Here is a 26560-nt window from a genome sequence, read left to right as displayed (position 1 = left end):
CAACAAAACATTAGCATGGAAGTCAAGTCCAGCTTTGGCTACAGGCATAGAATAGTCAAGCTACAGTTCCTTAAAACATGACCCATTTTACAGATGGAGGCAATATCCACTTTACCAGAGAAACTCTTGGGCATATGAGCTCTTCTTTGGATCTTTTCCAGGGCTCATCTATATCAGTTCCAATAAAAGTACGATCTCCATCTGCAAACACTGGCTCTCCAGTTTCCTCACACTATCACACCTACAACATTACAGTGACAAAACCAGGCAAAGGGTGCCAACAGCAGGGGCTCCCCTGTGCACCAGCCTCAAGAGAGGCCCAAGGCAGCATGCCCACTGGTGCCTCCCATTCCCAGTAAGAGGTGGCTGTACATGGCAGCTGGTGCACCTCTGCCTGCTCTGTGCTTGCCTTTCCCAATGCTCCCTTTCCAAACGCTCCCTTTCCAAAACTGAGTGTTTCTGCCTGGTCCCACTGAGAGAGCACAGCACTGCCCAAAGTGGGAACGCAGCCGCTCTCCAGCCCTCTGGATCCTCTGTCTGAGGCCTTGGTGAGCTCACTTAGCTTGTAGCTCCAGCTGCCACAGGGAAGCTGCTGCTTGAGGGAGCTGATCTGCAGCGACAGGACAGCCATTTTTCCCCATCCCAGGAGGTTGCAAACTTGAGTTCTGCTGTCATGGCTGACGAAACATGAGTGGTTTCAATTCTGAGTCATCAGTAGTATTTGCCTAGTTCACCGTTTCAGCAGATTAGAACATTATGCCTAAGCATATTCATTAAATAGATATTAATCACAAAATTAAATCTGTGAAAGAACCATCACTTCTTAAGGTCCTCTCAGATCAGGAAGGAACTCGCCTCTCCCACTGTCTTCAGCAGTGTAGCTGAACGGTACAGGCAGTTTCAAAGAACAGTACTAGCAACGTAAAGATCATCTTCTTTCACGGGAAAGCCTGAAAAATGTCCTGTGAACAAGAGACTTTCTAAAGGAATAAGTAAAATGAAGCACAGAATGGAGATAATTGAAAACAAGCTCAAGACTTCTGAAGCAGAATATTAAGAGAAAAATCTTGCAACACTGTAACGAGGGCTTTTGAGCAGGCTGAGAGTGCAAAGATCACCGAGAAGACTTTTTATTCTAATGAAAGGTAGCAAATCTGCAGAGGATTTATTATGAAAACCATCCTTGAGCTGCTGGGAACCTATTCAATGAAATAATTTTATCTTTGCACAGTTAAAAATGTAGGAGGCAAATGACATGGCTACACACTTCTTATGTTAACAGTACATATTGTCAAATGAAAGAGACCCTGAGAGCCGCTCGGCAGCAAGGCAGCAGCAATGGGCTGCACAGTTCTTTCCCTCCAAATTAAGGGAAGAACTGTGAGCACTTTTTGAGCTGAAGGTTCTTATCCTGTACCTTTCTAGCGCCTTCTCGGCTTGTCAGCTCCAGTCTAGTCTCAGCATGAGGGAAAAACAGAATGGGAAAAACGAAGAGCAGCTGGAAATGTCAGAGAAACATGACCTGGAAGTTCTTTGCTGCACCTCCCTGGCACGTGGCAGCTACAGGGCTGAAGGGCGAGTTGCAGACCCAGGATCTCAAACGGGAGGAGGAAGAAGGGTACCAAAAAGCCCACGATGTTTCTATGGTAACGCAACATGGAGTTTATTTCTTCACTAGGAATTAATTTTCCTCATGTAGTTACCACCTTCTCGCCTCAATGACCACCTGGTGGCTGCAGTCCCGTTAAGACACACCAAACCACAAAAGTCTAAAGGAAATCTGAAGTTCACTTTCTACAGAACGAACTCTGAAAGCGATGCTGTTGGTTTTTTGGCCACATTACTCTCGTTAAAATCAACAGGAGATCTGCTAAAGTCTTGGGGTGGTGTTCAAAAACGTATCAATACCAATGGTGCACCTGCTCACCTGCTCTGTCTGCAAAGTGGGAGGGCACAGACCTGCTGTGAACCACTTCTTGTACAGACAAGCCGAGATAACATTTGAGTTGTCATGCCTATGATTATTTTCTGGGTGACTTGACATTTTACTCATCTTTCAGGTTCTAAAAACAAAATGTTAAAACTCATGAAAAATATATAGCAGCAGATGGCAAGGCCTATTACTGTGAGTTGCTATCAGAAAGACAGAAAGAGAGAGAAGTAGGGGGAAGAAAAGCCTGAAATTTCATTTCTAAATGCTATTTTATATGCTGAAGGTAAGCTGGTGATATTTTCTGTACATTTTATGACTGGTTTATGAACAGCCCGTCTAGGTACCTGTATGAGATGTTACATAAATACACTAGTACTGTAGATTATATTTTAAAAAATGTTTAGTAAAGCCTTCATATGTTTATAAATAATTATTCAGTACATATGTTATACTTCCACTGGCACTACAAGGAAAATAAATTGCTGGCTGCATACTCACTTTCATGTACACAGCTACAATGGAGGACTTGCATTTCAACTTTTCCTACACTCACATACTAGGTTTAGGAAATTCTTTATGCCAGAAATCAAACGTGAAAATTCAATATATGATGAAAGACGTCCTTCACCAACAGCCCAGAATAATCTCAGCAAAAGGCCCTGTTTAAAACCAAGGAATAGGCAGCAGTTATCCCAACAGCAAAACAACAGAGTTCTTTCAGTCCTTGCATCTGACAAGTTTACAGTATACTGAAAGGAAGATAAGAAATCATGTATGTTGTAAATAAAGCTAGATTCTCAGATGATTTATCAGCATCATCCCATTTAAGTTGCTTCTATTTCATTTCTGAAGAAACATCTCAGCAAACGTAAGCTGCTGTAAATGCCAACGGGATCTCACTGACTGAGGAATTTAGGAGAAAATGGACTCTAAGAACACAAATGGAACAGAAGGAACCAAGAGAGTCATTCTTTAACTGAAATATTCATGCAATGAAAATGTATGAAAATTCCTGCCTTTGTATAGATGGCCTCCTTTCTTGATAACCATAATGTTTAGCTCTTTTTATCACTTGTCATTCAGAAATACCAACTTTGTTTATAAAGGAAATAGTTTTATTTGATTTTTCTCATCTTACAGACAGGACAAACAGAGGCACGGACAAATGACACAGGCTGTCAAAAGCTCTTGCTCAAGTAAACCAACAGTAAAGCCAAGGATAAAACTTGTATTGCCACACTTGCTTTCCATTTCCATAGCCAGGAAACCATCCTGCCTCCTGTCCTCAAATATCTCTTTACATGATTTCACTTTATAGTCTGTCAGAGAAGTCTCACAAGTGTCAACTTGTCTTTGGTAAACAGACCGTAGTAATTTCTCCAGCATCAACAAAAATATTCAGACCTAAACATCCTGGCTGTTCAAACAAACAAATCAAGAATGCTTTGTTGAACTCTGCTTCACCAAAAAGGACCTATAACTTGTTTCTGTAGTCATACCAGCATATTTACAACTATTTTCTTACTCAAAATGAAAGAACTTAGCCACCGGAAAAGTGAAATAATTTGGAACGCTGTTAATTTTACTCGTAATTGCACGGATTTCAACTAAATTGGCAAGCAGATAGACACAGCTTCACAATGCTGCAGCGTTAATATCTTAAACTTCAAATCAGTACATGCTTTCATGTTAGTAACAAAAGCAAGAAAGGTCAGCTCCATAATTTTCCAAAAAGCGTTATCTCCTTTCCCCTTTTTCAGGAAGCAGATCTCATCTCTCAACACTTGCTTTACTATTTCAAGCCTAACGCTGCTATTAAAGGAGCCATTAAATGAAGAACTACTTTGCTTTTGAGGAAAACTCCTAATGCCATATTGGCTCTTTAATAAAGGTAAGGACTTCCTGAAAAGGTAGAAGGTGTAATGTGAGAGCACGAGTTAAGCACGTGAAGCCCCTTTATGAGAGCTCTTATGCAGAAGTACCTTTAATTTTCTGTACCATGTTTCCTCTTTAGTTTAATCCCTGCAAGAGAGGGATGAAACAGGACTAAAGCCATTCTAACTTCCGAGTGGACTTCTTAATACAGCAGCTTAATGAGCTGTAACTGATGAGATGTCCTTTTACTTTGCACTTTTTGTGACATCATTTTGCCTTTCCTGAGTATGCCCGTGCTCTGAGAAGAGTCCTGCAACCGAAGCTGCCTGCACATGTATACCCACACCACCTGCCTCCTTTGATTTTCCCTTCTGCAAAACTTGGTCTTTTCTACAGCTTCTATCCACGTTGAAAATTCACCTGCTTATAAGGGAGAGGGGGAAAGAAATTTGGGGAGGAAACGGAAAAGAGAATTCAGGAACATAACATACACGTGACTGAAGCTTGCATTTATGATGCATATAAAAAACTATGATTTTTCAGAGCACTCTGCTTCTATTCAGAGTTCAATAATCAGTATTTGAAATTTCCCAGATATATTTTGAGATTTGCTTTATCATGTTTTATATACCAGCCCCTATAAGCTTAGAGGCACTGGCAAAGTGTCCAACATTAGAGGCAACACCTGGCATGGTGTGGCACGGAACAGAGCCCAGGCTGACCAGCTGTGCCTGATGATCAGTCCCAGGTCTGTCCCGGCACTGCTGAGGTTGATGGCAGAGAAGGGAGGAGGGGGCACACCGCCTAGGCAAGGGAGCAGTGGGGATCCACCCAAAATGTCGTAGCAGCAGTGTGGGAGAGGCCTGAAAGCGAGAAGCGCTGCGATGGTGATGGCAGGCGTTCAAGAAACTGTGGCAATGACTGGGGATGGGAAGGCAGTGGGCAAGGATCTGGGGTGTTTGGAGGCAGTGAGAGGCAATGTGGCAAGAAACAGAAGGCTGCCTCAGTGAAGGTCTGTCCCAAATGGTTGGGAATCATTATTTTATTAGACAGACTATTTTGCTTCTGAGGAAAATTGTTTCCCCTCATGATAAATTATGTATTTTGGAACATCATTAAAATTCAATGTCTATTCTTTCCGGATTTCCAAGATTAGCATTTTGACACCCATTACCATAAACATTTAATCTATGCAGCAGAGAGAATAATTGCTTTGGGTGTACTGGGTGTATCTGAAAAAACATTCTGAATATCCTTCAGACAAAAGAAGGAGAAAGCTTAAAATTTTCTTTGACTGTGACCTCTCCTAAAAGAGCTGACACTACAGAGAGGACAAGAGAAGAAAACTAAAAAAATCTTCAGCTTTTTCAGCAAATTGTTTAGCTGGCAGAGACCATAAATTAGTAATAGATCCTAAACTGTGTAAGTGGGGAAAGGACGCTCCTCTACAAGTTGGTGGAAGCAAGCTGTCCAAGAGGACACAATTCGGCAAAGACAGAAAGACTGATGAAACAGGGACAGAAAATCTAAACTGCTGACAATACATATGTTCAAGTTAAAGAATCAGATTCCACGTGAGCTGAAGACAACTATTCCTGCTACTTTGTACAACAAAATTAAAATGGGGGGGGGGAACTGTTAAGATACAGTAGCTTAAAAAAACAAATTATCCTTTCGATTAAAAACATGGATTCTGTTAAGTCTACCAAGTCCTTCAAAAGATGTAACAGTTCAAAAGTACCAGCAGGGTATCTATTTTCGAAGGGTCATGTAACATAGTGGAAACTAAAACAGAAAATACCTGCACAAGAATTCCTTGCAGACAAAACAAAGTACCTGGTTTCAGTTACTTAAAAATTGTTGTAGTTTACCGACAGCTAGATTCTACCTGCAGCTTTGTGTTTTTAAATTATGAAACGGGCCTTGGAGCCCGACTTTTTCACGTGCAGGACAGGCAAAGGCTCCATTGATGCTTGGGTTAATTTGGACTGTTCGCCAGATCCGTTCACTTGAGTATCTCACCTGACTTCCTATAACATTATGGCCCACTCTCACCAGGGAAAGAAGTCAGTGTGAGTCTTTTCAATAAATTCAACAAGCACCATTAACTGGGTAACCCAGCTTCTCCTCAAAGCATGGATAAGATACCAGACTGGAGCCCAATTATAAGCATCTTATTTTTTCAGTGTCCGATAAAAGACACGCTGGACCTGATTTTCAAAAAATTCAGGAGCCACAACTTTATTTTCCGTGCACAGATGCTGTAACTAGGTATCTGAATTCGAGCTCCACTGAGGGATACTAAAAATATAAGTACCCACTTTGGAAAACGTCTCAGATGATTTCAAGCAAAGTTTTTTTCATCAGAATACACTATTTTAATGTTATTCGGTCTTCCTTCAGAGGTTTTTTTTTTTTAATATCGCATACAATAATGATCTTGATGACAGTCCAATTATGCATTTTCAAGTAATTAGGCTCTTTCATCTAGGTAAATCATTTGTACAACCACGAGTTTTAAGAAATATTTCTAACTTCTTTTACCAGCTTCTCATTTGAGGTTGAGATAGCAGCTAATGAGAATAAGCTAATTATGGCAAGGTAAGTTGAAGGTTTTAAATACTTGGTGTCAAAACTATTTAATAAAGTAACTAGCATGCTGTTTTCAGGATTCTATATGAAATTCTGCATTATTAGCTCTTAATTAAACTGTACTTTGACAAAAGAGGCTACTGTTACTAAACAGCTAAATGATCTCATTATTCTGCAGTTAAATAAAAACCTGCATTTCTTTTAATTACAGGTCAAAAAACCCCTCCAAGCCAATTAAAGCAGAACTAATAAACATCCTACTGCTGCATACGATATTTTTCTATGGATTTTGGTCTGACAGGATTAAATAGAAAATTTGTTGGTTCTTGCATTTTTTGCCCAACACTTCATCTGCTTATGAAACACCAAGTACGAATAGGTAAATTCTCAGAGCATAACAGAACTCAAAGTAAAAACCAAGTGACTCTAAAACGCATTTCAAATCTCTTCATATTTATCCGGTCAGACTCTTGTGATCTGGAACCCGAACAGTGGGAAACTGATGTTTCTTAGCCACAACACAGCATTCAGGTGGCCGCGCTGCAGTGTCGCACACAGCCCTTCGGCAGCTGCCTCAGCTCCGAGCACGACGGGCCACCTCTCAGGGTGACAGAGGAGTTCAAATCCTGTTCCAGTTCACTTCTGGGCCACTTTGCTGTGCCTGCTTAGCCTGGCTCGTCTCCATTGCATCCCAGTAGATAAATTGTAAGTTGTTCACTGATTCATGTAGACACTTGTCTAGCTACCAGTAAATGTCAGACCTCAAAAACTCGGGTTCAAGCGATAACCTCAGATGCAAAGCGTTCATATCTGCACTCCCTCATTAGACAACCTACACTTCCACAGCTTCAGATCTTGTTTGGTAGGATGCACAATATTTTGCCGTACAAGCTAACACAATGTCGTGGCTATCCAGTCCAATGGTGCATATAGTTCCTACTCATCCAGCTCAGAAAGCACAGAGGTTATTATCCAGGCTCCTAGTACCACATTGGCTATCAACAGCATGTTTGCTTCTTATTTAACGCTTCCTCACACGCCAGCTCCAGCTTCAGCTTTCACTACAGCCAACAAGCACCGCAAGCAGAGTTTGGCTGGAGGCCAAGGGCTACTCTCCAAGCAAGACAGTCCTCCGCTGCACGGGCTGGCCCGTGTGGACCTAATTCTGCTGCAGCAAAGCCTGTGCTCCGTATCCACGGCACACTGCCTGGCTCTGCTGCTCAGGGCCCCTTCGCCCTGCTCTTGGCAACGTGTGGCTCTGTACAGCCATGGAATGTGAAAATATACACAAGGCTCAACGATGGAAGAATTCCTAGGCCTAATCTCTCAGCTGCAGAGACCATGGTGGCCTCACCTGAATGCACAGGAAGCTGCAGCTGGGTCACTACATCTGCTCCTCTCTGATGAGTTTGTCAGTGGCTACATGACTTTGCTCAAAACACCATCACTTTTAGAGATGCAATTTAGTCTACCTTTACACCCATGGCCTGCATACAAAATAAGAAATTCATTCCATAAAACCTAGCTTCCTATAGATTTGCTTCCCAAATCGCTATTCCCACAGTGCAATAGCCAGCACTCCCTTTTGCACCGCTGCCTAGGACCTACCCTCCCCAGCAGGTAGGTCTCTGAAGCACCTCCTTCCCTCCCTGCTCTGCCCACACACCCTGGCTAGATGGAAAACGGACAGCATGTGTATTGCAAGCTCCAAGACACAGCACACGGATCAGCCAGGGGCAGGTCAAAGCGAAGGATAAATGCAGAGCTCACGCTGAAACCTCTGCTTCAGCGCAGGCACTGCTTTGTGTATGTCCTACCCGACGCTGAACTTCAGAACATCAGCAGGAATTCAACTGTCTTTAAGAACTGCCCGTAACTGTCACATTGGACCAAAACTGGCCAGCAGGTTCAAACATTGTTAGATTGATCATTGAATCACGGCATGGTTTGCGTTGGAAGGGACCTTCAAAGATCACCCAGTCTAATCTCCTGCCATGGGGGCAGGGACATCTTTCACCAGATCAGGTTGCTCAAAGCCCTGTCAAACCTGGCCTTGAACACTTCCAGGGATGGGGCAGTCACAAATTCTCTGGACAACCTGTTCCAGTGCCTCAGCACCCTCATCATAAAAACTCCTTCCTTATGCCCTATCTCCATCTACCTTCTTCCAGTCTAATTGCTGAACTGACAAAGGCAAACAGGGACATTAAAAAACCCAATTTCTTTAGGAAATGAAAGTAAAAACAGGGTGTCAGTGTTGTATATATCAAAGTCCAGCAGTCCATGAACATGGCCTTCCAAAAAAACTTCAGTCTTATTTTTTCTTCATTGTCAGTATTCTCTGGACCTCAGTGCCCGAGCCTGGATAAACTAAGACTCACCTGTCCCTGTAAGCCCCGAAGACTGCGCTTCCTGCTCAGCAGAATTTTAAATAAACAAGACTTCAAAATTTTGTCTGTATCATTATATAGATGATCGCAGCTCAATAGTGGGTGGTATTTCTCTATTTTTTCAGAGCACACAAAATTCAAAGCATTTAATTTTTTACAGTATTTTTCTGGTATTTAGAAAGCCACTGAGTAATAGTGGCTACAATCACGATATACATCTGTTCTATGATCACAGGAAAACTTAAGGCCACAGACCAAGGTATAACAAGCTGCTCTTTAGGTACCTTGAAAGAGATATTGGACACTACAAGCTATGTCTAAAATGTTGGTAGTAATCAGAGAAACAGTTTGGGGTTTGTTCACTTCTTAGTTTACACTTTTTTCCCCTCTAGTAAGACAAGCACAATATTTCTGTTGAAGTTTAGTTTTACATGTTAGAGAACAAATAAAGTGCAAATAAATGAAGATTCAAACCCTCTGTATAAAAACCACAATAGAGGTGGTTGCTCTCCCTGTTTAGCAAAGGACAACAGTTACCACATCACCGGCATGTTAAATAAACTGACTATTCCACAGGCTGGGCAACACGCTGATGACACAATTAATTCACAAATGTTTCTTAGGTTTGTTTGTTTGGGGTTTTTTTTTGTGTTGTTTTTTTTTCCTAATAGAGCAAAAAAGATTCCTGTGCTTTCCTTAATACTGTTCTAATTAAAAATTTCTGTCTACCTTTGTCCCTATGTTTGCAATGAGCTGAGGTGTACTGAAAACTCTTTTTCTCTCTATGCTCCAGCTTCATCTCTAGAAAAAAATCTTTCACCAAAAGATTTTAATTTTCTCTTTCCGACTGAAAGCTCCACGTGGGAAACAGCTGGGAATTCAGTCTTCAGCTTGCTCACCAGCTAAGGGTCACAAATATTTTTTTTCCCTTCTCTTCTCTTTATGAGTAGTTCTAGAATTGCGGAGTGAAACTCCCCTGCTACATCACCATCCATATCAAAGAAATGGCAGAAAAAGAGAAAGCAAGACAATAGAATAACAGGAACTCTTTTCTCAAGCCATATTTTTTATATGTAGAAAACATGGAGAAGACATGATAAGAACTTAGTTCAAGTTAAGAAAAATTTGGACAGCTTCACTGATCCCTACATAGTACGCAGTTTAAGGGACGTAATACACAGAAAAGACCCAAGACTTTAGTGAAACATGGGAGGATGATTTTGTTAGAAGTGTTAATACAGAGCTTTCCTGTTTTTGCATGAGTGTTTGCATTTCTACAAGACAAGATTACAGAAATTAGATCTATGTAGATAAACATCCCAGCTGGCTAAATTCTACCCTTGCAGACTCAAACCAACACGCACTATTCCAAACTGAGCTCTGCATTTGATGGTACTGTAAGAGATCAAGAATACATCTTAGTACAAATTCCCTGCCAATATTATATTCCTTCCAATGGCATATTGCATCCTCTTTTGCCAAATCTAATTTTTAAAGACTTACATAATCCTTTTACTTCATTTTGGATATTAGCCTCTGTTCTGCCACTTTTATGGCTATTCAGCCTACATTTAAATATCTCTGTGCCTTACATGAAATATTTTTATCCATTCTCACTGTTTATACCCTGCAGACATCTGCAGCCTATTGCTTTCTGCTCTGGTCATCATTACTTACTGAGTTCTTTAGCCTTCATTTTTTCATTTTTTGCTCAGACATTTCTTGGTGTCTCTTACCATTCCAAATATTTCTGATTAAGTGGTGCAGAACTGAGCACAATATTCTAGAAGCCTCCTCAGTCAGTAAGATTAAGTACTTTCCTGATGTAAAATGTTATTTTTCACAGTCAGCTTAAATTTCAAACCAGCTTACATTACAAACTCAGGTATATACAACAGACAGCTTTTAAAACATTAATCTCGAAACTTTGAAAAAGCTTTTTCAGTGGAGACAAATTATCCAGTAGATTTGAACAGTGCACACTAAGGTTTCAATACGTCTTGACACACATTTCACTTCATAAATTTTAGAATGGCGAGTTTCACTTTCGTGGCCGGATGGATCAACCCAAACAGATCCAAGCTCAGGTGATGTTGGACAATACTCAAAGTAAAGCGTGCAGAATCACATGCATTTTTGTCTCATCCATGAAATTATTCACACACATTTTGAAAGTGTAAGTTTCTGAGAAGAGAGAGGAAGACAGAACTTGCTAACTACATGGCTGTGAACCAAGACTGATCACTGAAGGCTGGCACACTGCGTGGACACAAGCACTTGCGTGGATTTCTTTAGAAAGGAAGCCTTATGCTCAAGTGTAAAGATGTCTCTCCATAATAAAATAAGTCAAGGGAAAAAACAGAAACAGTGTTACAAAGTATTCGGTTAGTCCACTTGATCTCGGGTGAGTATAATTGCTTAAGTTTGAAATAAAATAGCTCTCACATCACACAACTCTGTTAAGAACAGGAATCAGAATACAAGGGGCAGACACCATTGGTAAGAGAGTTCCTTCGGCCTAAGGATAGCAAAGCATTCACCACTACAGAGAAGTGTCGGGAATTAAAAAGTTAAAAAAATTACTGTAATTTTCTGGAAATATGTAGATGACTGCATCCATAGAGCACATTTGCTTATTTGGGAAATCAACAGTGGATTCACAGAAGCCATGATTTCCTTACTTTGTTTCTAACATGAAAACAGACCAAGGACCAGGGAGGGCATAACAAATGGTCAAATGTGGTGCTGGGGCAGAAGAGCTTGAAGCAAATAATCCTCATTGCCCTCAAAGAACTCATGGGATTCACCACCATACTGAGAAGCAGTTTCTGCAGCATCTTTGACAACAAAAAAATTGCAATTAAGATGTATTTCTCTTCTCTTAGTTCCCTGCCACTGAATTAATAATAGGAGGAAATGGTACAATCCTTGAAAAATCACTGTTTCAAGATTAAGTTTGCATGAAAGCGTATAGTGTCACAGCTCTTAAAAAAAGAGAGAGATTCAGTTACTCCAGCATTGCAAAACTAAGCAGAAGAAACAAAAAATGGCTATAAACAACTTCATGATTAGTGACCTGCCTTGTCCTTCTGAGATATCTTTTGTCTTAACACTCCGGAGGACTCTGCACTCAGCAGTCGAGTTTCTTAGCAGGCAATAAATACAAACGGGGAAGCACACGGCGGTACTGCTCTCCTGACCCAACCCTCCCATGCGAGACACTTCAGAAGTGCAGGCTGCGCACACGTGTGAACGTGCAGAGCTTCCACAGGATTCCTTTGGAATAGAAAATACTTGGCATCTTTTAAGCTGAGGTGCAGAAGCAGGCAGGAAAACGGATACATAGAATATCACCCTCCTTAACAATGAAACACTGCTTTGCTGAAGGCCTCAAAGGCTGCAGCACGGCAGTACTGAGTTGTAAAATTCGGTGTCTAAGACCTGATGACTCTCCTAGGTTCAATGGAACTAAGGACTACCACATCCAACTGCTTTATTTTTCCAAAAAGTGATTTTTCAGAAAAACAAGTCCAACACACCACCAACAACCTAAAGAAGCCAAGCGACGAAATCCAGCAAATGCAGAACTAACACAAGGCACTGAACTAACAGGAATAAGGCTGAAATTCGGTTTGCTCGTAACAGACGCAGCACTGGCACTGCGAACCTCCTCACGCTTGGAGCTGCTAACAGGAACAGCCTCCGTGGGAGAAAGAACACCCACTGGTCAATCAGTGCTCACTTTCTCTCACATTTTCAACGCAGAACAAGATGGCTTAGATACACAGCATCTTTTGACAGCTGCCATGCCTGAGAAGCATGGCACAGGTGAACGAAGCAGGTAGTTGAACCAACCAGTAAGAACAGGTAAACGCAGTTATCATGCTGGTACAGGCACGGCTCCCCGCGCAGCCACAGAGGAGCAGGCCAGCGCTGCTATTTGGCATACACACTCTTTATGCGTTTCCTACGGAGGGCCATCCTTATCCCACAGCCTCAGGGGGGTCAGCAGTGCTGTGTGTGCAAACATTTCTGAACCTCAATCCTTCCCACATGGAGTCAACATAAGCATGGACCAGGGGCATTGGAACACACAAAGGCGGCAGCCTTCTCTCTGTTCGCCTGGCAGTCACAGAGATACCACGTGGAACCTGGCTATTATCACCCACACAGTTACCATGCAAGGTTTTTGCCTTCGCGCACCGTGGATAAGCTGCATAATTAATCTTGGCACCAAGCTTATTCCGGGAGGTTTGGTTGTATCTAGCTCTACGCAGGAAGCACACATGGAATTCCCAGCATTGCCCTGGTAGTCTCAGAAGTGTTGTCCCCATCACCCCTCCGCAGCCATCCTCCTCTGGTCAAGGACTTTTATCCAGCTTTTCTCCTTTTAAGAACGAGAGTTGGGCTGTACTGAGCAGCAGTTGGATCAATCTTACTAGATTAAAACTCACAGAAGTTGGTACATAAACCAATTTGCTTTTACAAGTTAAATGTTAATATGATTGCCTGGTAAAGCCTTCTATATGCTGGTAGCAGCTCATAAAATATATAAAGCAATTTTAATAATTTGCTTTACAGTTATATTTTAGTTCCGAGATCTAATTCTAATTCTCTGCTGCCTCACGGTGCATAATATTCCACACTAGTATATCTGAAACAATATACTCAAGATGTTAAATCAGTCTTCCTAGGGCATCAGCCAGCTATAGAAACACCACAGTTAATATTCCTTTTCTTTGCCTCTTTTTAAGGGCAGAATGTACTTTTTACAGTACTTTCTGCCCCTGTACTCGGCACTGGTGAGGCCGCACCTGGAATATTGTGTCCAGTTTTGGGCCCCTCGCTTTAAGAGAGATATTGAGCTCCTGGAGCGAGTCCAAAGAAGGGCGACTAAACTGGTCAAGGGGCTGGAAAATAAAACTTATGGGGAGCGGCTGAGGGAGTTGAGGCTGTTTAGCCTGGAGAAGAGGAGGCTGAGGGGAGACCTGATTACAGCCTACAAATACTTGAGAAGGGATGGTGGGGAGGTGGGGGAAGGGCTCTTTACATTAGTGATGGGTGATAGAACAAGAGGAAATGGGTATAAGCTTAGTCAGGGGAGATTCAGGTTGGATGTTAGAAAGCATTTCTTCTCTGAAAGGGTTGTCAGCCACTGGAATAGGCTGCCCAGGGAGGTGGTTGAGTCCCCATCCCTGGATGTGTTTAAGAAAAGGGTGGATGAACTACTTAGGGATATGGTTTAATGGGGGATTAGGGACGGTTGGACTGGATGATCTCTAAGGTCTTTTCCAACCTAGAAATCTATGAAATCTATGAAATTTTACTTATTATTTTGGCCATGTTAATATAAAATACCTTAGGAACTTCAGGTCGAATTAAGAAAGGGTATATGTACACACAGAGCAAGCACATTGAACAACGCCATAGAGGTACTAAGGCTAATGGATTGGGAACATAAAATGATTTAACAGAACAAAAGATCTTAATAGTTAATTCATTATGTCATTTAAAGAGGTGATTAAAAAGATTTTTTGAATTTCCCCAAAGGAAAGATTTACGGCTCAGTGCAAATGAATAGACATGAGTATCTCTGGTGGTTCTGCAGCTGACACGTTTGATGACACATCTATCATTTCTAACCTTCTATGTGATCCTATAGATAAAGAAGCAATTAACTTAGAGAATTAGACCTCCTCCTGTGACAGGAACCATCCTGTGTCCTGACAGTTGAGGCTTTGTGGCACCTTTAGCCATTCTGCCTTAACACAGAATATCTTTAAGCCTCTCTTCTGAGGCATATATTTAGGTCATTCCTACGCAAGTGTAATTGAAAAGACATGTCACTGTATTTTTTAAATTTATATCCAAGTAGTATGCTTTACCATGGGAAGTTTCTTTTTCCACATTTGCTACATGGGGTGAAAAGACACTTAATGGGTTTTAAACAACTGTAGTAATTTAAGCTGTGCTGACTAATGCGGACGAATTTGTAATACAGTGAATAAACAATAAACTCTTAGGAGAGAAGTTTGTTATTAAACAAAATTATATTAAACAAAAGATCAGGCCATCAATGTGCTAAAGAAATAACAAAAAATTGAGAGCATTGGCTTTGGAACATGGAAGAAGATTGATCTGATCAAATGCAAATGTTCACATTTGATCTTAGTCACTCTAGAAGCATTTTATGAACAACCAACAAATACATACTCCTAAGGTGCAATTCACATAGCCAGCGCCTGCCAAAAGAGGAGCGATTTTTTCCTATGTTGTCTACTACGGAAAGTCAGAGGACTAGCTCTGATCTAGATGTCTACATTATAAACCTCAAAATCTGGGCAAGATGACAGAGTGCACAAGTGATGGAGACTAAAATGCTACAGACTTATTCTTTTTAGTTAAATCCTCCCCGTTACCAAAATGCTGCTTGGCACAGATGATACGCAAACGAATCCCTAAGAGGACAGCTCTTGCTGTCTAATCAATGATTCCAGTGCTGAAAGACTGGAGATTCAAGCTTGTGTTTCCCATTTCAATGCACGTACACTAACAGATGCATTGCCTAAGCCCTCACAAAACACAGTAAGAAAAAAAAAAATCATCCCCCCCCTCAATAACAGATACAGGTAATATGAAGCTTTTTCCTTGGCAATTATAAAAGAATAATTACAAATGTAGAAAAAGATCAGGCTTACAGGAAGAAAGTGAAGAGATCCCCACCCTGACTTCAATTCAAAATGTCTCTTCTGAAAAGCACACAAAGGACAATACAGTCAAGAGGAGATCACACAGTTAATTATTTGGAAAGAATAATTTCACGGTGTTGTAATTTTTCATTTTGAAAATGTGGCCAACTCTCAAGGAAACACAGAAAGTGCATGTATTGGGGAAATGAAGGAAAAGGTAGACCAACTTACACCCTAGACCATCAGCACCGCACAAACTGTCAACAGGAAGAAAATCATACTTAGTTTTCTTCCTATTATCAGTTGCTTTTTTCCTAAGAAAAATCTCAATGCTTTACAGTCATAAAAGTTTCACAAAGTGTAACTATAACAAAAAAGATATTAAATTAGTAGACTGTCAGCCAGGACAATCACGGTCGATTAAGATAAAATTACTCTGTGGATATCTAGATAGATTTTCTCTGTGTGTCCATTTAAATGAATTATTTGCACTGCACAGGCTCTTAGTTTTCTAAAAGACACAAGGAAAATAAAATATAACATTGTCACAGCATAATGGTCCCTCCTGCCTGACAGACATTAGGGAGAAAAAAAGTTACTGAAAAATGAGCATTGAGAAGACATTACCAAGCTTATTTTCAAAGTGGGAGGCAATTAGAGTATGAAAATGTTCTCTTCCATTATTTCTATTATGCCAGAGGAAGCTAAAGTAAATAAATATGAAGATGGATAGTTATTGTTGATGCCAAGTGACAGCTACTCAGTATGTCACATTGAAGAACTATGTTCTATCAGTCCAGAGTTTATACAGTGACAGGAAAATCTGTAACAATCAGGTAGCCTAAAAAACTGAAGTACGGTCTCAAGTTGTTTGAGTCTTTTTTTTTTTTAATTGAAGTAGTTGTGGTGAAACTAGAATAAACTTCATCTGTTGTTTACTAAAACAAACCATTTATTAGTTGTACAGGATTTAGGCTGATAAACCACGTCAAAAATTTTCAGAAGGGCTCTTTACACTCGCGTCCCTGACGCTATAGATACTCAAGCTGAAGTACCACCACTTTACCTCATTTTCAGAGGTGCAGAAGACATTATTCTAGAGAGTGCTTTTGACTTGACCTCTTCTGAGGTCAATATATAATACTGACAAAAAATTACCACTTAACCTTATGACAGCAGTTTTCCTAAGTGCTCAATTTCAATTCATAAACTTTAAAGAAGAGGGCGGTTCAGCGTAACATTCAAATATTAACTATTCTGGCCACTTTGCAAATCTCATTTAGGTACCCGAAGAAGAAATTCCCTCAAAGACCTGATCTTAGACACAATCAGGATCAGTCAAAAGGTGCCTAGACATGGCCCAGCTTCAGTAGGGTAGGGTTGGACCAGTTGACCTCCAGGTGCCTTCTGACCTCAGCCATTCTGCACTTCTGTGAACTGCAATGTAACAACTACCTTCTACTACATCAATCCTACAGGATATGTTTTGTTACGATGGCCCTCTATTTTAACTCTTACAAAGAAAGAACAGGATAGAAACAGATCTTTAACTTGCTCACTTAACTTGAACCTGAACTTTAGAGGTCTAACGAATCAGTCCCTCTAAGGCGAATCTGGGTTCGCTGTACACTCAACAGAGAGAAGCCTTTTTCTCAGAAGACCCAAGACAAACGCTGTCTTCTTGAGTTATGTAGTGAATCATTAATGAGTGATTATTTTTGCTGTCAGTTCTGCATTAACCCTCCAGATTCTGACTCTGTCCTGCCCAGAGGAATAGGCAGAACCAATCCTAGAGGTTCTCTGCATTTTGGCAGCTTTCTGAAGTGTTTCAGGTTACTTTGCATTAACAGACCACATGTAGAAACATTCACCTTACTCTCAGCAAGCTCACAGTCCTACCAGATGTGAGCATATCCAGAAAATATTTAGACATGTAGAACAAAATTAAAACACAAAAAAACATTCTACCCATTCTATATTGCTACTATTTAAAATGTAAGCTTAGTAGAAATGAGTACTGAAATTATACAAAGTCTACATTTAGCAACCTACTTTCACACTTGCAGCGCGCAATTCTGTCACAGCCAATGCAGCAGAACTCAGTAGAACACTCCTGGTTAATAGGATGTCATTTATCCACGAATAGACTTTACAATAACGTATCTTCAACTACCCCAAATTGCTTTTATTTCATTCCTTCCACATGTCATTGTGTGACAGAAGATAACTCCTTTGATATTAATAGTAATGAAGATGCATTGCATCTGACAGCCCTAACAACATGTTTAATAGAACATTTTAACATTAAGTAGATGAAGAAACAGAAGGAAACACTTTTCCAGATTCCACTGTTTCAGAACACAGTTCTGTGTAAATGAAATTATCCTACTTAGAAGTTATTTCCACTTTGATATTAATTCTATTTAATTTGACACTTTTATTTTGGGAAGATAACGTTCTGACATACCGCAAATTATTTTCCCCAAACAATACAGCTTATCCTTTTGTTTCTGCTTTCATCAAATTTGCCTCAATAGCCTCCTGTTTCTGGTAAGTAATTCTGGCAATTAATCATCCTAACTTATCCTAAAAAATTACAATCCTACAGTGTCACTCACAAAGAGAAACAATACAAAACATACTGTTTCAAACTGCTACGGCACAACACAGCAAGAGATTTATTCAGGCTTTATTTTATATATTTTGTTACCAGAAACTGCTGCTTCTGCAGAACAACAGGAGTTTTGCCAGTGATGTGGGTCAGACCTTCTGTCCTGCAACTTGAGTTTGCATTTAGGATATTCTCAAAGCATGCTTGCTCACCCAAACTCATGTCTACACAGAAACCCCATTTATTGAGTTTCGTCCTTATTTCAGCTCTCTCCCATGCCATTTTTTTGCATAAGGAAAACACCAACTTGTCTAGGACGGATATGTTATTTATAATTGCATGTGCAAATAATGTTTTGGAAAAGAGTGCATGCTGCAATTTTAAAGCAAATTAAAGTCTAACTACAAGTTCAACCCTTTTGTTTAAGGAAGCAATATATGCAGAGTTCCTGCAGCTTGACAAATGTATTAACACTGAAAACTAAAAAAACTAGTTAAAAAATGAAACAAAAACAACAATCAACTGCACGCAGTGCTGTCACTGCCTTTTCTTTTCCCAGTTTCTCTTTCCATTATAAAAGTTCTAACCGAACATTCTCCCTTATTTTTAGCGCAAACAGAGCAACAATCAGCATCTTACAGGTTTTTAGCTTCTAGACCAAGCACCAGTTTTGCAAGGTGATCTCTAACTACCTGCTTTGTAACAACACTCTTCACAAAAAGAAATTCAGGTACACAGCAAGAAATAATGTTAAGGTGTTACTCCTACTGACCCATAACCACCACCTCACTTGAACAGCACAACAGAGGGTGAGAAACAACCTTCAGGAATGTACAACTTGAAATGTTAAAATGGGAATTGTCAAGTCATTCAGAGACAGAACAAGCTTTTAAGACCAGTATTAACACAAACCTTGCCTGCAAACAAGAGCCATAAACCAGAGATGAGACAGGTGAAATGCTGCAACCAACTCCCGACATCTGAAACCTGTTTCAAACAGCTAATAATCCAGTCTATTCTTCAAAATTTATATTGACATTTACTTTTGCTTACGACATTTACCTCCTACTTTTAAGACTAGCAATACACAGATTAGATATGAATAGCTCTTGGGTCCAGCCCAGAAGTCCTGTGCTGTTTCCAAACGCCACTGAAGCATGTACTTAGAAGCTATCATCATCATCGGACTAGAGAGTTAAACACTCTGCAATTATAATTACGAGTGTTGGGTGGGGTGTGGTGATGTGTGAAAACACTACCACTCTCACCTCATTTTCTTTATCAGTTACTTAGCAACTAGTTATCTTTAATTTCCTTTTGGAAGACTGTTTTCCATATATAGTAGGGGAATGGAATTCAGAGGTGCCCACCAACCCATTCACAAAACTTAGCTAAGCAGGGACTTGCCTGTCACTTGAGAGAAAACAAGTGACAGTGACCAGTGAGTCGTCCTATCTTACATTCTTTTCTCGTACAGGTACAAGAGACACTGCACAGACTCTCCTCCAGCCTGAGGTGGAACGAACTGCTACACCTGGAACCAGCGACTTCTCAATGCCAAACAATCTGGCTTCTCTCTCAAGGCCCAAACAGGCTGCATCACTACTTCCTGACCTGCATTCTCCGTGAGTTCCAACTATTAATAGCTGTTCACTTTAAGACAAAAAAAAAAGGCACTTTGCAGTAATGATCATTAGTTTGTGCACATACTTTACCTGTACATCGTTGGTGTTCATTCTTGTTCCCTCCTTCCCAACGAAGATGTCGTCTATGTCAACCAGAATGTACCTATCCAAGGACAGTCTGAGCTTCTTTCCAGATAGGAAAGAGATGGCATCTATGAAAATCAGCTTGTGCAGCCAAAAATTCAAGTTATTGCCGAAAAGGACTCGTTGAATCCCATCGTGGAGCCCCAGGTCATGAATTACTGTGGCATGGAGAACACTTTTAGCAGCAGGTGGTGACAGGTTTTCTGGTGTCTTTACTTTTGCAAATATCACTGGTTGATAAGCTGTATGATTAATCTGGAAAACGGCCCAGTCATTTCCAAGCAAGGGACCTTTCTCAAGCTTAGAAGACTTAGTCACATGGAGCAGTGGGGAATGAGGGTTAATGCAACAGTCCTTAATACCCAGATTGCTGTGGACGTGGAAAGGAAAGCCCTTCAACTGAAAGCTTTGCAAGCTGTTCTCATTGCCTTTGTGAAATCCAATAACACCTACACCATATTCTATACAGTACTTATCTAGAAGGCCTCTGTTCCAAGAGTCCATATTCACATACTTTAGAATATTTTCATACACTATGAGAGCATATTTGCCTTTATTTTTGTCTATAAGCACCGGGAGGTCGCCTTTTCCAGGTGCAATCTCAATGTGAAACTGAAATCTGCTAGATTCTAAAATGGTTATTATATCTTGGCCTAATGTTGAGTACTGACTTTCCACAAACACCAGCACTACAAGATCTGTCCTCAGGGGATCAATAGGCTTCATGGTCTTCATCTCCATCAGCTTGTATGGCAACAGTTGAAGATCACCACATTCTGCTTCTGAAGAGATTTCAGGAAGTTCATTCTCCTGTTTGTAGCCATTATACAAGTAGTACGCAGAAATAACTATGCTCACCATACAAAAAGTGGCCAGCAAAATAACTGTTCTTTGAAAATGTCTGTGAAGTTTCATGATAAAACTCATGTTGTTTACTTGCCTTAGATTGTTCTCGACAGCCGCGTTAAAAACAAACACAGATTCTCAACAACTTGTGCCAGTCCTCTGAAATATTTATGTCACCATTGCAGCACACACGTCTGTCTTCCACAAAGCTCTACAGAAGGTATATTCTAGAAGAAAAAGAAAATCATAGATTTAATTGAGGCATCACACTTGTGAAGTATCATCATACTTAAAGTAATGGTGAGCAAAGAAATCACTGTCAATCAGAGGATTGGGAACGAACAGCTCAAAACTTTGATGGTTCTCAAAAAATTTTGCATTAGTAGTGTTATTGCTTCCCGCTCCCACTAGTTGCCCTGTGCATTTGAATATCTCTCTCTCTCACAGGCTCCTTACCCCAGAATATGAAGTAAAGAGGGTAAACACAGGAGGCACTGAAAATCAAGACACCGCAGCAAAGAACCTCCTGCTTTTCTGAGAACTTTTTACCCAAAGATAAAAGTTAACTCCAAGCAGATAACTGCTGACAACCCAAACACTGTAGAAAATTTATAACCCTCTTCTTTCCACCCTGAAGCTGAGAGAACGTCAGTCTACATGATCAAACAAATTCTGTCTTCTATTGATATCTGAAGAACCAAGAAGCTCTTAACAAAACACGCACATTTTAACTGTTATATACATACATGCTGATATACTCTATATTACATGTATTATAAGAGTATTTTATAAACGAAATTACACTTTTTCCTACATTAGAAGTAAACAAATAGTATTTTACCAGACCATGTATTGTTTTCGAAATTGTTGGAAGCACTTCTTATTTCTTTGTTTTAAAAAAGCATAAAATAATCCAGGTCTTAAATTTGAGAAAACAGAGTAATAAATCAAAAACTAACTTAAGAGGCACATCACCCTAAGGATATACTTATGCTTTAACCCGTACCTAAGGAAAGCAGTCATTTTTCAAGCCAACAGCACCACTGCTGTCAAAAGTTTCTAGTAAAACAACTGAACAATGTGACAAGCATAAAATAATTAGGTACCGTAAGTTATAAAGGGAAAAAGCAGATTTTAAAAAATACTAAGGGTAAGAAGATCTGGAACATGCTATTGTGACTTCACAATGGAGTGCATATCCATTCCCATTTGTAAATGGGACTAGGATAAGCTATGTGTGTAATGTTACCATGGCTGTTTCCAGACTGAGAGCTTAATCTTTCCATGCTCAGTTGTTGTTTTTTTTTTAAAAAATAAAACAGGGCTTAAAAAGTGAATACCAAGAAGCTCCGTAAATATAACCAATATCAAATATGAACTTTTCTGTACAGATTGACAGAAATAGTTTTTGTGCCATCATGATAATAAATGACATCCACTCAAACTCTACCCCATGTTTTCTACTTTCTAAGGTTTACTGAGCTTTTTTTTTTTTAAGACATTTTGGTTCCTAGAATGGCTGACAACCTTCAGTACCGAATCTGCGAGCAGATGATAATAGAAGACACTCAGCTTCTGATCCAAAAGAAACTGAAGTATATAAAAGATTAATTACATACTTATAAAGGGGGGAAAAGGAGGAGTTGTGAAAAAAAAAAGCCACAACAAAACCAAACAACATGTCATGTACTTGGTCCACTTAACCACTTGACAAGAGCTCCTCATCCTACCTTGTGAAGGAGCCAGCCTTTCACTTGGGTTTTCAAAGTCGAAAAATATTATGTACTTAACAGCACCTATGTAACTTTCACAACTTTAAATCCCAAAGACTCATCCTCCCAGTACCATGAGGAGCACAAAGTGAAAATAAATGAGTAAGAAAATGAGATAAAGGGAAAGAAAGTACATGGCATCCTATTTATCAAAACAGCAAAATTAAACACCAAGAGTAAGCATACATAAGCTGTCTCATTCATAATTGAGATTCCCTTTAAACCTGCATCTCGCCAAATAAACCTGCTTTCTAGATACATTCTATTCTCTTCACCTTCTACTCAGTTACCAGTATATTAACCCTTTCCGTTCTGGGTGGACTTAACAGACAGCCTTGAGCCTTATCTGCAGCTGCACAAAGACCTTCACGAAGCTTTGAGACAGGAGACTTGCCTTTCACCCAGGTGTATAAGCTCATTCATCAGTGTTAGACAAAAATATATTAATCCCAGTTTCTAGAGGCATATATCTAAAAAGAAGTTAAAGAACACATAAAGATTGAATCTGAAAGTACCTTTAGAATAACTCAAAGAACATTTTGAAGTATTGAGATGTGCGATCCTTGTCACACTAGCTTCAAGAATATCAGTTTAGATAGCAGAAAAGAGACATTTAATATGGTAAGAAGTCAGGTGACAAAGGAGCTCCATCCTGAATGAATAAAACCACAGAGATGTTTCCAGACAGATGATTTTTCATTACACACACAAAGGATTCTCTTCATTTAGCATTTCCAATTCAGTTGCCTGCATGCCAAGAAACTCCTAATTTTAGTAGCTAAAATTAATACTTACTGCATTCTGTAGAAAAGCTGTACATACGCCTCCTTATCTTGAATAACCACAGACCTGGCTGCCTTAACCCGCATGGAGCTCAGGCCTGGTTCACAGAAGAGAGATGCAAGCCTGCAGGCAGAACTCTTGCTGACAAAGGTGTGTTGAATCACTTCTTCAAACAACACGAAGTCACCCACCACACAAGCAACAGGCACAATGCTTGTCTGCTTCTTTTAGCCCTAAGCTCCTCTAACATAGCCCTAAACCACTCCTATTCTTATGACAGAAACCACCCAAGTCCTGTTGAGAGGAAGTTCTCCGCAGTACGATTAAGAAGTTTCTTTCCTTATGAGCCTGCTGACCAGACAGTCACCTGAACCTGAGAATCCTGCCTGGAGCAGGAATAATTTACAGTGACCTAAGCTCATAAAAAGAAAAGGCTGATAAGACACGAGTTGTTTGAATGAGGTATTACAGAAGGGTTGCAACCCAAGGGCTGCTAAAGTAAGCCATCAGGAGCACTTGAAATATTTGCAGCAAGGACACATTTCCTAACGCCGTTCCACTGAGCAGAAAACCTGGAGCCAGCCCAGAAACCTCTATCTTCTTCACGAAAACCTCTGTCATTTTATACTTAGTTCCTAATTGCAAGTACCTCCTGGGGCTAGAGTGCAGCTGTAAGGAGAAGCGGATGGAAACATCAAGACAGATGCGAGGTTTGACTCTGAAGAGTGAGGAATTCTCCAATACACAGTCAGACTTGGCATCCCCACCACTGAAGACAGGAAGGAAGGGGAAAGGAACAGTATAAGTTACAAGTTTTAAATGCTCTCTTGAATCGGCTTGATGCTTATGTAATTTTCCCTTACTTAAGGACTGTTTTGCACGGCAAGAGTTCAAAAGAACTTAGAAAGAAAAAAAAACCACCAAGAGAACACACTTGGAATAATATCAGAATAGTTTAAAAGCCTTGACAAGGTACAGTTGCTTTCCTAGAAGAACAGCAGCATTTTACTCTGAGCAACAGTACTTGCTAGACATTCCACTGGTATCTTACAGCACTGTGCACCAAACTTGACAGCGGTATAGAGATCTTTGGGGTGCATCACCCACGACACACTGTGGGACCTATCAAGACCACTATAGTGACCTTTACCACAACATAGACATGGCTCCAGGGAAAACAATCCTTGTCCGCTACCACTTCCAACAGTAAAACCAGACAAACGGCATAATTTGGAACACGCCAACAGTTGGTAAGTAGTTAGAAGCGGCATTTCAGAACAGGGTAGTACTTATGGAGTTTTGCTTTCATGATAAAAGAATACAATCTTTTAGAAAAGAAAGAAGTCACAATAGCTTGAACTGCAATACAAAACAAAAATAAAAATCCAGGTATCAGAAAAAGTCTTAAAGAAAAAAAAAATAATCAAAGAGCCTAGAAACTCCTCACAAGAGTTCAAGCTTGTTAGTGTTGTTTCAGTGAAAAACCATGAAAAAGACCCGTAGATAACATAAGCAGTCTTAGCTCATTAATCTCAACGCAGTCATGCGGAGTTCAATGAAAGGAGGATATGGTCCCACCAATATCTCAGAGCACTTGAAATCAGCTATCAGACACTAGATGAATTCAATGTTCCACAAAGGTGATGCTGAAGTAAGTTTTACCTATAAAATAATTTGTACAATATTCTTCCACTGCCTGAAGCAATAAAGGCTGCTTCATTGTTCTTTATCTAGAACCTTATTATTTTAGAAGAATCTGTACCTGGTCTCCTACAGAAATCTGCATTTTCATGCCACCATTAGAAAATTCAGACCAGAACCTTCTACCTGCGATGTTCCAAGTATGAGGTATCAAAGAGCCTCCTTAATGTGAAAATTAGCATCTTAGAATATTTAGAATTTTGTTTTTAACTTGTGGACTCGCTATGGAAGAGAAGAACTTGCTAACAGAAAGCTGAGTCACGGAAATAAGTTTTACATTTTATTCTGAATACAGTAAAGCTCAATAACATTCTCATCTACTGTAGAAGCAATTTCTGCAGCCCAGGACTACTTCACATGAAAATCTTGTGGGTGCAGGAAACAAGTATCACCTTATTAATTGGAAGATTTACAATTCTAAGCACTACTGCTGGGTAGTCACAATTACAGGTATCTTCAGACAGCTAGCATGGAACAGACGCATTAGAATAGAGATCTTCAGCTGTGGGTTTGTTTGGGTTTTATTTGGTTTTGGTTTTTAATTCACTAACAAGGTAGCACTGAGGAGAGAAAAAATACTGTAATGAACTCAAAAGAGCTGAATTGCACCATAAGGAGCCTGGTGAGTTCCTACCATTTACAGCTTTCTTTAGTTTCTTGTTTCATTGCTGGGTATAAATGACCAAATTCTTGGCTTCTATAAATCATTTCAGCACGATAACCCTAATGGCAACGCTTACATGAGACGATGCTGGCTGGGGACTTAGCCTACTAATGAGATACAGTAAGTGAACATAAAAAACATGAAATAATAAGTCTTGATTTTTATGTTTTCTGGCAGTAAAATTTATATAATAAATACCAAAGCAGCTTCCCCAGAAGTCTTTGCAGTCAGCCTGGAACCCAGTCCCTGGGCTCAGACTCCTGGGCAGCTACTGACAGTCTCTGCTCTGCGAGTGTCATGGAAACCCCACAAACATTGTGCCCCATTTTTTGCACTAAGACTTTCATGGTGCACACAGCTCCTTTCCATGGGCTTTGTACGACTGGCTTTTCTGTGCAGCAGAAATATACTATTTTCTCGACTCAGTAGTTGAAAAGAAATGTAGTTCTGACCATTCATAATAGATATTTATATTCGCATAATAGATATTTATATAAAAAATTTATTTAATTTAAAAAAATTAAATCCCTCAAATGATAGCAATTTCAGGTTCACGTTATCATACAGTAATGAACAGATGCTCAAATAGGAAACCAGGTACCCACATGAAGATAGATACATAAAAATGAAGATAATTTAAAAAAATCTATTAAAGTTGTATTATGAATATCAATAAGATTCTTAAAACTATCAAGATTAAAACAATATGCTGAGCTAAAATATCCACAAGCAAGTAAGAAATTGCTTTCAAATCCCAGTTTTCAAATCTCAGTAAAAAAAATCTGGTTTAGTCTGACCTCAGGCCTGTGCAAAGGCAACAGTTTACTGTGACCCTTGATTAGAAACAATAAAGTTGTGTCATACTCATATACAGACATACAAAAAATACTGTTAAAGGGTGACAAAAATCCCTTTCATCAAGAACTACCAAAAAC

The 26560-nt window shown here is 39.9% G+C and overlaps 1 protein-coding gene across 1 annotated transcript in view; it reads right to left on the bottom strand.

The window, feature by feature from the left end:
* The window catches only part of LOC104379105 (bifunctional heparan sulfate N-deacetylase/N-sulfotransferase 3), a 59635-nt gene extending 38849 nt beyond the window's left edge, over positions 1-20786 (bottom strand). Inside the window, exon 1 of the mRNA XM_009986302.2 lies at positions 19806-20786. Within this exon, the coding sequence (XP_009984604.2) occupies positions 19806-20786 (981 nt within the window). The remainder of the gene's footprint in view (positions 1-19805) is intronic.
* Between the last annotated feature and the right edge of the window lie 5774 nt (positions 20787-26560).

The sequence above is a fragment of the Tauraco erythrolophus genome, chromosome 5, assembly GCF_009769465.1.
Source record: "Tauraco erythrolophus isolate bTauEry1 chromosome 5, bTauEry1.pri, whole genome shotgun sequence".
NCBI classification, from domain to species: Eukaryota; Metazoa; Chordata; class Aves; order Musophagiformes; family Musophagidae; genus Tauraco; species Tauraco erythrolophus.
This window is presented reverse-complemented; position numbering and strand designations above follow the sequence as displayed.